The 12,711-nt window shown below is 37.1% G+C and overlaps 2 protein-coding genes across 2 annotated transcripts; both read left to right on the top strand.

Annotated features, from left to right (window-relative positions):
- The first annotated feature begins 3,912 nt into the window (after nt 1-3,912).
- LOC147478244 (F-box protein At3g07870-like) lies at nt 3,913-5,161 on the top strand. The gene has a single exon (XM_086586194.1). The coding sequence runs from the start codon at nt 4,004-4,006 to the stop codon at nt 5,159-5,161; it is 1,158 nt and encodes a 385-aa protein (XP_086442320.1). The 5' UTR covers nt 3,913-4,003.
- Nucleotides 5,162-9,250: 4,089 nt separating this feature from the next.
- LOC147478243 (cytochrome P450 704C1-like) lies at nt 9,251-12,417 on the top strand. The gene is made up of 6 exons (XM_086582882.1): nt 9,251-9,831; nt 10,338-10,553; nt 10,734-11,021; nt 11,124-11,447; nt 11,578-11,781; nt 11,986-12,417. The coding sequence occupies exons 1-6, from the start codon at nt 9,529-9,531 to the stop codon at nt 12,178-12,180; spliced, it is 1,530 nt and encodes a 509-aa protein (XP_086439008.1). The 5' UTR covers nt 9,251-9,528; the 3' UTR covers nt 12,181-12,417.
- Nucleotides 12,418-12,711: the final 294 nt, after the last annotated feature.

The following is a 12,711-nucleotide window of genomic DNA, read 5'->3' as shown; positions in this document are numbered from 1 at the left end:
AGAGCATTCCCAATGCAAGTCATTTTTTTTCACCATCATGTAGGACTATTTCCTTTCTTTGCTACTTTTGTGGTAAAAAACAATAAAAGATTGCCCAATGCAGAGGTGACTTTAAACTTTGGATGGAATGTTTGATTCCGTTTGAATGTAAAAATCGAAAAAACGACCGAACGAAATGAAACATCCAGTCCGAAAGGAAAAAAAAAAAAAAAAAAAAACATGCAGGACGGAATGAAATGTTCCGTCCGAAGCTCACAACTCAGTGATAATCTCGGTAGCAACTGCTACTCTCGTTGTGACTTAGTTACAAGTCACCGTCATTGTCACATTTGCATTGGACAAGTGTTTTCTGGTCCACAAAGGTGAAAACTCTCAATTTCCCCCATAGTGACTTGCATTGGGAATACTCTTATGAGCCAAAAACAATGGCCCAATGCAGGAGTGACAATGAGGGTAGTTTTTCACTAAGTTACAATGAAGGTAGTACTTGCTACTGAGATAGTTGTCGACTTGTGATCTTCGGACGGAACCTTTTATTTTGTCGACTTTAGGTGTGCTTTGTTTAAGTCCGGCCCCTCAACTTCCCTATTGTTGAGGGCCCGTCGACATCGCTATTAGATTTCCAAAACAAGGCGAGCCATTTTTCTTTTAATTTGATCTAAATTTTTCTTAGAACAATTTTTTAAATTGGTCTATAATGCTATTTTTTTTTAATAGCTCAAAAAAGGTTTTGAAATATTATAGTACTCAATAGTTAATACTAACCAGCTTTCTTCAGCAAAATGCATTAAGTTGAACGAAAAATTATGGAAATTTATGTTTATCCTAAAACATGTTGAAGTATTAGAAGAAAACAGTAGCATGAATATGTAATTATATATAAAAATTTAATTTTAATCGAAAAGATATGCAGTAATTAGTTGGATTAATTAATTTGATGTTGTGGATGAAGGCAATCGAAATAACTGAGGAAGTGAACAAATGGGTGGAAGAGTCGACAAATGGATTCATTAAGTCTGTTATACCCAATCCTTTGACTCCGGCGATGGTATTTGTGCTCGCAAGTGCACTCTATTTCAAAGGAAAATGGAGGGAACCTTTTGATAAGTCCGCGACAAAAGACTCAAAATTTAGCCTTCTTGATGGCAATTATGTGGAAATTCCTTTAATGACTAGCCCCGCTAGGCTCCTAGCGGATTGATACTTTCAAATATTTTAAAGTTCTTGGACTACCATATGAGAGGAGTAAGGATAACAAAGCAACTTTTCTCATGCATATCATACTTCCTAACAAGGTAGATGGTTTGTGGCCTGTTATTGAGCAGGTAGGTTTTGATCCACTATTCCTGGAAAAGTATGTAAGGTTGTATCCAAAGCTACTATCTACTATCTAATATGATCATAATAAAGATTCTCCCTCATCCATGCCTCTTAGGCAACACACTGTTACCCATTTGGAGTCCCCAACTAAGAGCAAAATGTGCAGGAGTCTTCAACAAATTCTCTAACACCATACTTAATCTTAGATGCTTACGTACAATACTCGATCTTCAACCTTGCTGAGCCAGGGGAACCTAACGGTGAATACCCCTGCAAAGTGAAGGCCATGAGATATGGAAAAAAGCGTTGCAAAGAGGGGTATAATATTAGGCTAAATCTACGCGAGATGTAGGGTACGCCCTCACATCTCGGCCACTCATCACAAGGGGGGTGCGTGTGTATTGTATCAAGAAGTAGTGATCCACGACCCTCACTTCCTGCGCACGATACATCTCGCGCACTGAAGTAGTGCTCATAATATTAAAGTTAAAAACTTAAGTTCCTTAAAACTTATAACTCGCGGATAGGTGTACTCCGTTCAATTGGTAAAAGGCACGCAACTGAGACTGTTGCCAAGCTAGGTGGCATTCCACCTGATTGAAAGCAACAAGGACACTTGAAGCTTTCGAAAGCTCTCCCAACTTCTTTAACAAAAAAATTCTAACACCAATAGCACGAGACTTGCCAAAATCATAAAAACCCTCCACTACTTTCCAAGGAACTAGGAAATTCATGTTGGAAATTTATGTGAATCTATTACAGTTTTTCACACATGGGCAATTGTATGTGGCGGTTTTAAGACGTTGGTAATGATTTGACCTTATTTTGGATGTAGAAACTGGAGCATGTATACTGATTACTCAAAGCAGCATACATGCAAATATACAATGATATACACTAATACACTAATATAGTGATACACAATAACACATGACCAAGTACAATAAAGATTGGAGAACAAAATTTTATTTCTCTAATATAATAGGTCCATACAGGAACATAAACAACTTATCTGGCCTATTAGTTTAAAAATCTCAACAAAAAAAGAATGGGATTCTTAGAACATCCTATAACATCAGTGTTACTTAACCAATTCAACAATCGAACCGTTACCTATATCAAGGTTAAAGAGGTGCTGAGGTAGGATGGTCAACACGAAGTAGTATATTTCCAAGGAAACAATAAACAATGCAACAATATACATACTATACATTACTACAAATTTAATCAATTACAAATTCTCTAGAACGGATTTATTCATTGCACTAAAAAATGTATTTAAAAACAAATATTACAAATAAATACCTATAATAACACTGTCAAGAACGAAGAAGAACTGTTGCAACTGATGAAGAACATAAATTAAAGGAATTTAAAAATCCAAAAAGAATATAATCCAAATTAATCCAAAGAGAAATGAAGTAATAATTTCATTCTCAGTTTCAAGTTTCAACTAAAAAATTGGACACGGGTTTCACAAAAAAAGGTCGAAATAGGAGACACCAGGACACATATTCTAACTCAAGAGACACGTACTCTTCACTCTAATAACAACTAAGTTTGGACCAATTACAATAGCCAAGCCCAAAGCCCATTAAAGTACCAGCTATTAAAGTTGGTTTATATGTAAATCTAATCCAATATGATTCTCAATAGTCTCAATTTCAAACATATGAAACAAGTTGGTGGTACTAACAAAACTGCAATTGGAACAATATATACGTGCAATGTTTTTGGGGTTTGGCGTAAAAAGAGGGATGACACATCTAGCGGTAGACTATCTTTCCAAGCAAAGCAAGTCACAAGAATAAGCATAATGGTATTGAAAGTTTTTTTTTGTAAACTCTATTTCAACTTTGAAACTTGAAGTGATGATAGTAAAATTAGTATTGGGTTACTGACTCATTGGTCAGGTTAGTTGCTTATACTCCTACGAGTCTTACACGAAAGAGCCATACACATTTTGTGTTTGAATTAGACCATAAATTTTTTAAATAAAAAAACTATTATTATAAAATATTTCTTTTATATCAAGAAAGATCCCGGGTGTATGTCTGGGTTCAAAATATAGTTTCATTACTAAATATGTTATTGGAATGAGGAAACATTCGTTTAAAGCTTGTTCACCTTTTGTTGCGTAGGGATGAGCTTTAGCCGTAATTACCCCAAAGTCAATGGGTTTAAGGCAAATAAAACTGTAAACTGAGCCGTCAAGTTTCTCTGTTACTTCATGTTTTTTTCTTTGTTTTTGTCGCTATTTCACTACTTATTTCTTTCCAAATTTCAACCCATGTGTATATCAAGATATCTAAGGGTGTGCCAAACCTAAACTATCTTTCCAAATAAGAGTAGGGTTTCCTATTCTGTTTAGGAAACTGTTTCTCTGATTTAATATCCTAATAAAGGTAGAATTGCAATCCATATATATATGGAGTTTCACCCACAGATTTATTAAGTGCTTCCAGAGAATAAGATACTTTGAATGCTGTGTGTGAAATCGCCGTGAAACCTTTTGCACCGTGAGGAGCGCAATTTTTCCTAATTTAGCAGAGTGTCCTACACAACTCGACTCTTCCATTAAATTTACTTGCGTGATTTTTCTAAGTTTCTACTATTTTTTTTTTTAAACTTCCCGCTTACTCAAAGTTTATATTTGGATTCAAAGAACATAATTCATTGGTCGATGGATACCATACCAATAGACATCACCACAGGAATACTCTCATCTTTACCTGTCAAATCCATCCTTCAATCCCGCTGTGTATGCAAAACATGGCGATCTGTCATTGATAGATCTCACTTCGCTGACATCCATCTTGCTAGAACAGTTCTAGGTAAGACTACATCCAATCTTATTTTCCTCAGACATCGTAACTCCGACTTTTATATATTGGAAGGTTACAAGGAGTCGTCACAATGCATCATCAATGCCAGAAATAAGATCGATCTTCTATGTAAATTTAATGAGTTTGCTTTTGTTGGCTCCTTGCATGGACTTGTTTGTATCTCTTATACTCGTTTTCCTGCGTGGAGGGACCATGATTCTATCGTCCACATATATAATCCTTCTACAAGAGACAGTGTAACATTGCCCGAATTCAAACCCCCTGAATGCGAGTACGCAAAACTGGTGGCAGGATTCGGGTTAGATTGTGTTACAAAGAAATACAAGGTTGTGCAAGTGTTCTGTCCGGTTGACCGACGTAAGTATGTGAAACAAGAAGTCCAAGTATATACATTTGGCTCAAATTCGTGGAGAAAGATTGGGTATGCTCCAGATGTGACATTTGACCCTTCATGGATAAGGACGTCAGCTTTTGTCAATGGATCGTGTCATTGGTTGGCTGTAGATGAACCGAAGAATGGAGTGGCTTCAGTAGTCATTGTGTCGTTTGATTTGGCGCGTGAAGAATTTGGCTATATCCCAAGTCCTGAATTTACCGCCTCTCCCTTGGGAGACTTATACTTTCATATTTCGGAATTAGGGGGGTGTCTTTGTGCAATAGTTGAAGATTGGCCTAACAATGATTCCTATGCTACGGAGATATGGATCATGAAGGATTACAATGTGAAGGAATCATGGACCAAATTTGTTGTTATGAAAATCAATTATATGGGTAAGTTCAAGTTTAGAATGGGTTATCCAATATCATTTTTGAAGAACGGAGATATTCTACTGCATTGTGATGCACGTAGATTGGTTTCATACAACATTGAACGTAGAAAGCATACCACACTAAAGGTTAATGGACTTCCAGTAATCTTTAGAAAACGAAATTTCCCAGCACTGGGAATACTCTCATGGTATGCTGAGAGCCTAATTCCACTCAAATCAGCATGAATTGAGGAGCGCCATGGGATAATAAAGCTAGTGCGAAAAACGGAAGAAAAAGGGATATATAACTAGATGAGGCATTGAGTAAGGCGTTTCCACCGGAAGCGTACGCTTTAGTGTGTGTGGCGTTTCTGAAGCTAGCGTTGAGGCATTCTTGAAGGGTAGGCCTCAATAGTTAGGCATCACAAAAAAAATAGATGGGAAAGTAGGGCCTCATAAAGTGATTTTATGAACTGGTTGTAATAATTCATTAGCATCTCCGAGAAGCGTTTAATTAACAAATTGAGTTAATGAAATTGAGCAGATAGATAGTTAAACAATTAAACATATAACAACCAAAATGTTGAAATATATGTAACTAGAATTTGATCTGTGGCTACGCCACTATCTCCACTTAAAAATTCCCGTGGCCATTGCTAGGTTGAAGAACAATTGCTTACGGAAAGACCTTAGGTTGTGTTTGTTTAGTGGCAAATAGGGGTGGCAAATTTTATTTTCCCACTAGATGCACCATTTGCTAGTGTTTGGGTGCATTTAAGGACACTGGCAAACACTATTCTCAATTTGCCGGCAAATGAAATTTTCCCACTAGAAGTGGGAAAATAGAATCTACCTCTCCCCCTAAACTCTTTTGCCAGTCGTTATTTTCCCACTAGGGCAACAAAAATTTGCCACCCATTTCTCTCGCTCACTTTTCTCATTCGACTCCCTCGAGCTCGAGCTCTTCTCTCTCATTTTCTCTCTTGCTCTCCTCTCTTCTCTCTCTCTCATTTACTTGCTCAAATCAATCATCAAACTCTCTTCTCGAATTTGAACTTATCCACCAGTGAAGCTTTGTAAAGCTTGATGGTGATTCGAATATCATCATTGTTTAAATTTACAGCTCTAACGTTTGCATAACTGTTGATTTGAAGGATTCGTCTCTTTCTTTGGTAAGCTCTACTCCTTATCAAAACTAGGGTTCTTTTTGTTTGTTTTTTGGTGTAAATTAATTTCACTTCAATGTTTAGTACAATTCAAATCATATATGTTTGTGTGTTGTAGATGAATATATATTGGTTTATCGTTGTTGTTTGGGTTATGGTGAATGGTACATTTCTTGAGAAATTGCAATTGCATAACAATTAATTTTATTTTTCGAAAAGACCATGGACAGATTCAGTCAAGTTTTCACATTTTGATGAATATTGTTTGTCCATTCTCAGGGTCTTCTTTCTCGACATACATTGTAATTTTCACTTAATTAAATTTAATTATTTATATCAGTGTATTGTAATGTATAGTGGAGTATACAATAATTAGTAATTTAATTGATGATTATTGTGTTGTGCGGACTTGTTTTAACAGTTGTTCATGATCAATGGAAGTATCGTGACATTAAGGTCAAGGACTCCAAGACCATTTTATTTGGTGAAAAAATAGTCACTGTCTTCAGAAACATGTGTTGGCGATTGTTTGAAGGTTGTAATCGATATGGGTAAATGTGATGGTTGGTGTGTGCTGGTAAGTGCTAGGGTAGGTGGTGCTTGTGGCAGGTGGTGGTAGTGTGGTGAGTGTGTGTGTGTGTGTGTGGGGGTGTGGTGGTGGTGGTAGTGTGTCCCCATTTATGAGTGAATTGAATATGAACTAATTCGATTTTGACTTCTAGTTGGTGGTGGTGATTGTGCATTGTGTGTGTGGCGGTGTGTGTGGAATTGTGGATTGGTATGTGTTGTGGAAAAGCATGGTGGAGTGTAATGCGTGATGGAGTGTGTGGTGTGGTGGTGGTGTGTATGTGGATTCCGCGTGTGGTGGTAGCCGCCTATCGGGTGGTGGTGTGTATGTGGATTGGTGGACACGTGTGTGGTGGTTGTCGCCGCTAGATGGTGGTCTTTGCCTCTTGGGTGGTGTTGCTATTGGGTGGTCTTTTTTGGGTGGTGGTGTGTATGTGGATTGGTGGAGTGGTGTCGTACGTGTGGTGACTAGTGCTACTTTCTTTGGATGGTGGTGGTGGTGCTAGGGCCGATGCTAGGTGGTCTTTGCATCTTTGCCTGGGTTCTAGGTGGTGGTGTTGCTGCCTGGGTTCTAGGTGGTGGTGTTCTTTTGGGTTAAGGTGATCTCGCTCTTCTTTGGGTTCTAGGTGGTGGTGCTGCTGCCTGGGTTTTTAATTAAAAACTACATAAAGATATAAGTATAAGAAAATACCTTTTGTTATGTAAGGAGCTAGAGGTAAGAAGATTAGGACTGAGTTTTCTTATAAATTTTATTGTGGCACATATGATACGACCCTTAATAGCATTCTGTTAAAAATATTTTTGTTGTAAGAGTTGTTGTACTTATCTTTCTATGAGAATATTGTTCTTACGACATCGGTTTCTTTGTATACACATGAGTGACGGGCTGACAATATATCAAGAGGTTTTAGAGAAGAATTCAGACACTTGCAAGTAGTTTTTGGTTTATGTGAAGCTTCTTCTATCCTTGTGAATCATTTTCGTGGAAGTTTTTACATGTCTATTACTTATCCTAGCAACATGATATGCCAATGTAGTCGTTCGGTTTTAATGAATTGTTGTCCTCATACTTTTTGTTGTTTAATTATATATTTCAATGAGGTTGAAAACAAAAAAAAAACAAATTTCCAAAAATTTGAAATATCAATTGTCATAGAAAAAACCTATGTAAACAAACACTGGTAAAATTGGCAAATTTCATATTTTCCCACTACAAATTTTAAGACAAACACCTAAGAAATGAAATTTTCCCACTATAAATTTGCTCTCCGGCAAATCTTTGAAAACACCTAAGAAATCTCAAATTTTCCCACTAATTAGATTTGCCACTAAACAAACACACCCTTAATAATTTTGCAACTCATGCGCCATGCTTTGGAATGTGACCAGTCATTGTTAGCTGACTACATTTACTATAGAAAAAACGGCTAAAAAGGGTATCAAATTTTACCCCTTTTGACAATATGGGAACCAAACATTTTTTCCTGACAGTTTGGGGACCAAACTGTTTGATTTTTGCAATGTAAGAATTTCTGTCAAATTTCTCTAACACCATTTCTAATTTTTATTATTATTATTATTATTTTCAACATTGCAAATTAGAAATTTTATATTAATTTTTTTCAACATTACATATTAATTTGTATTAATTTTTTTTGCAATATTACAAATTAATTTTCATTTGTATTAATTTATAAAATGAAAATTAATACAAATTATAAACGGTGTTAGAGAAATTTGACGGAAGTTCCTACATTGCAAAAATCAAACAGTTTGGTCTCCAAATTGTCAGAAAAAAAAAATTTGGTCCCCAAACTATCAAAAGGGATAAAGTTTAATATCTTTTTAGTCGTTTTTCGAATACTAGTGAGTGTGAGTGATTCCCTTTTCTATCTAACACATTTGTTTGTATTATATTTTTTTATTCCTACCTCTCACTTGTGAGATAGATGGAAAGAGATGTTGTGGCCTCGGAGGCTCGGAAATCAAAATCATGGCTCCTTCCTTCCCCATCTTACTTTGTCATTACCTTAAACTGGGGTCAATCATTAATTTAAAACTATGCCTAATTCGGCATCTTTAAAATATTATTGCTACGCATTATTGAGGTAGAATCAATAATGCAGGGTCGGAATTTCGTGACAACACCCGTCACTTTTACTGGGTTTTGAATTGCCCCCATGCCAGTAGAGATCGCCGCTAGTGGTTAAGTTTTCCCATCGTCCCATGAAATTTAGTGTTTGATACTAGAATAGTATTTCAACTAAAGATGCTCTTATACTTGTGAATCTATCTATAATATGAAATTTAGTGTTTTTTCATTTTAAGAAGAAACACATGTTGATGAAAACACTAAAAAAACATTAAACCGAAACACCAAATTGGCAAAAATTTGGTGTTTGGTTTGGTGCTGTATCAAATCTCAAACCGCGCGGTTTTTCGAACACCGTATAGACTTGGGCTAGACAGTGGGTTTCTATGGCGCGGTTTTGCGAAAACCGCACGAGAGATTTGGAAAGAGAAGAAAAAAGAAAGTTGATGTGAGACACATCGCGCGTTTTCTGGAAAACCGTGTGGGCTTGGGCTTTTAAGATGGGCTTTAGTGGCGTGGTTTTGAGAAAGCTGCGTGGACTATATGACGCGGTTTATCCAAAACTGCGTCATTTGATGTCGAATATTTAATGTTTCTCCTGAAGTTGGTTGGTGTTTTTTTTGGTTTGGTGTTTGGTTTGGTTCAAAAATTTTGTGTTTTCTTGGTTTCTCTCTTAAACTAAGATATCATTAGCTAGAATGGTGTGGGTACCTTCGCCATGCACTCTATATAATACGCCCTCATAGATGCACTTGAAGCGCTGAGCAGACCTTCACAATTCACGCAACATGGCAATAATGGAATCACTTAGCACCTTACCCACCCTGCCCACTGCCATAGCTGCATTGCTTGTTCTGATAACCGTCACATTTGTCATTAGGAAACTGTTTGATAGGAAGAAGTACTACCCTGTTGCTGGTACCGTGTTAAGTCTACTTTACAACTTCAACAATGCTCACGATTACATGACCGACCTTTCTCGCAAGTACAAGACTTACAGGATGCTCGGCCCTTTCCGCAGTGAAGTATTCAGTTCTGATCCTGCGGTTGTTGAACACATCCTCAAATCAAATTTCCCAAACTATGGCAAGGTAAGCATCTAATGTATGCAGATACTAATGCACCAGTCACTACTCATCAAGTCATCAAGATATCATGCATTCAAGTAGCTCTAGATATCTTCTGTATGACTGTATGAAGTATGAACATTTTCTTAGTTACGTAACCATTGAGCTAATTGGGCTTCTTAGCTAACTCAAGCTAATTTGAATTGCAATATGAGCTGAGACTGAACATACCAATGCAATGCTCGAATCTTAGTATATTATAGTTCGTAAACTACCTAGTAGCTAGTAGGCCAGTAGTACGTGTTAGTGAGTTTCATTTTTAGGCATACAGAGTAAAACGACGACCCTGTCTCTCTCCCTTTCCTTTTTGTGCCTATAACTCTTCCAATATAACCAACTGTATTTAAAACGGAGTCGGTATGAATTTAAGTATATTATCCATCAAAGACAATGTGCATGTAGTTATGATATATCTTCACAAACTTTTACTGTGTTTAGTATGGACTTATTCTGAAGAGCTTTTTTCTCAGGGAGGGTATTTCCACAACGTTATGGAAGATATGATGGGCGATGGGATTGTCAATATAGATGGTGAAAAGTGGAAATATCAAAGAACGGCATTTACTCATGAATTCTCCTCGAAAAATTTAAGGGATTTTAGCATGGCAGTCTTCCGACGAGATGCTGCAAAACTCGCTGCATTTGTTTCGGACTCCATAACTAAAAACATACCCGTTGATATGCAAGTAAGTATTGAAGTTCAGTCAGTCGCATTCAATTCGCCCACAAATTTCTGCGACATTTGAATGTAATTTGTATATACGTCATTATTAATAATGCATATAGATGGGATTCTATTTCCCACTAGACTTCGTCCTTACCAAACTAATAAGCTCGTTTTTTTTTTCAAATTTCTGCTTATGTAGGACTTGCTTGGAAAAAGGACCTTAGCCACCATGTTTGAAGTTGGGTTTGGCGTAGAACTCGATAGCATTTATGGAGCAAAAGAAGGATCACGATTTTGTGTTTCATTCGATGAAGTAAGCTCCTTGATCCTGTTGCGCTACCTTGACATATTCTGGAAGATCAAGAGGTTCTTTAACGTTGGGTTTGAAGCAAAACTAAGGAAACATCTCAAAGTTGTTGACGATTTCATGTACAAGCTAATTCGGGCAAAGGTTGAAAGAGCCGCAAATCCAGATTATGATTCTTCTGTGAGTCTCTCTAAATTATTTTCATCTTACAGTACTAAAAGTCTAAAACCATCCGTGAGCTAATCAAACACTTTCGTATATATAATCACTTTGGTATTACAGAAGAAGAAGGGAGACCTGCTGTCAAGGTTTCTAGATTTAAGTGATAAAGATCCGAGGTACTTGAAGGACATATGTTCCAATTTCTTACATGCTGGAAGGGATACAAATGCTTCCACTATGTCATGGTTCATGTACAGAATGTGCACACTTCCCCACTTGCAAGAAAAGGTTGTACAAGATATTAAGGAGGCAGTCCAGCTAAAGGAAACTGCAACCGTTACCGAGTTCTTAGAAAAGGTGACTGACACTCGTGTTCTTGACAAGATGCAATATCTTCATGCTGCTCTATCTGAGGCTCTTAGACTCCACCCTCCAGTTCCTGTGGTAAATTTACTGATAGATCTATTCATTTATCTAACCTTGCATGCACAGAGACACTTTTATTACTCCCAAGCTATTTGTGTTTACATGTGCTGATTATTAAAATATTGGCCCTGCTCTTGGTTGTATGCAGAATGCCAAATATTGCTTTGGAGATGATACCTTGCCAGATGGATTTAGCGTGAAGAAAGGTGATTTGGTATCATATCAGCCTTATGCCATGGGACGAATGAAATATATTTGGGGTGAGGATGCAGAAGAATATCGTCCAGAGAGGTGGATCGACGAAGATGGCAGGTGCCGCATGGAGAGCCCTTTCAAGTTCCCAGCCTTCCAGGTAATAAATTTTATTAAACAAACTTTGCCATTGGTACTAATTTGGACCTCTCACACCTCTTAAACGAAAAACTCTTACTCTTACCCATGCAATTGTGATTTTTTAGACCAATTACAAACAATCTCTTCATTTTCTTTTTCTTTTTTAATTTGTGGGAGCAAATAGCCGAATACAACTAAATTCACGTTATTTCTTGCTTCTTAGGCTGGGCCGCGAATTTGTGCTGGGAAAGAATTTGCTTTCTCGCAAATGAAGGTGTTCACTTCCGTCTTGTTACACTTCTTTGCTTTCGAGCTATGGGATAAGAAGAAACCGGTCAACTACAAAACCATGATCACTCTTCACATTGATGGTCCTCTCAACCTCCGCACATCTCCAAGAGTTCGTGGCAAATATTAAGAAGTTGATCAATAATTTTATGTTCTATTCTTTGTCATGTATTATCACTGGCTATCCTAGTTATCCTAGCTACCCTACTTTCTTTTTTTGCAAAATTGGTTTATGTGGTTATGGGTGCAACCAACTGTGTTTTCGGCACGTGTTATGCCCATGAACTCGATCTGTATGTTTGGCTTGTGTAACTCTTCCACTAGCTTCTTAATGTTAAGAAAATGGCAAGGGTTCTTTATCCCCTAACCCTGCATTCTTCAGTTAGGCTTTTCGTTTTTTTCGGTAACATTCTTCAGTTACCCAAGTGTATGTATCTACCTGGCCATGCCATTGCAATAATATCGTGCGAAATTTTGGGGTGAAGCCTTGTAAGTCTTCAAATCCATTTGATCTCATCCTGGCTTACTTCATACTTAAACTTTGTTAGCCATAAAAGAAGGTATTTGTTATTGACAGAGTGTTGGGCAGACAAAATAAAAAAACAATTATTACAAGTGTGTCATTGGTCCTAAAAAGTAAAAAAAAAAAACAAATATTACA

This window comes from Coptis chinensis, chromosome 9, assembly GCF_015680905.1.
Source record: "Coptis chinensis isolate HL-2020 chromosome 9, ASM1568090v1, whole genome shotgun sequence".
Lineage (NCBI taxonomy): Eukaryota > Viridiplantae > Streptophyta > Magnoliopsida > Ranunculales > Ranunculaceae > Coptis > Coptis chinensis.
The sequence above is the reverse complement of the archived record's forward strand: the minus strand, read 5'-3'. Positions and strand labels throughout refer to the sequence as shown.

Bases quoted from the DNA above. Each gene is read 5' to 3' on its own strand.
- LOC147478244 (XM_086586194.1), top strand. From the start codon at position 4,004: ATGGATACCATACCAATAGACATCACCACAGGAATACTCTCATCTTTA.
- LOC147478243 (XM_086582882.1), top strand. From the start codon at position 9,529: ATGGCAATAATGGAATCACTTAGCACCTTACCCACCCTGCCCACTGCC. The intron at 11,022-11,123 runs GTGAGTCTCTCT...TTGGTATTACAG, and splicing joins ATCCAGATTATGATTCTTCT to AAGAAGAAGGGAGACCTGCT. The intron at 11,782-11,985 runs GTAATAAATTTT...CTTGCTTCTTAG, and splicing joins TCAAGTTCCCAGCCTTCCAG to GCTGGGCCGCGAATTTGTGC.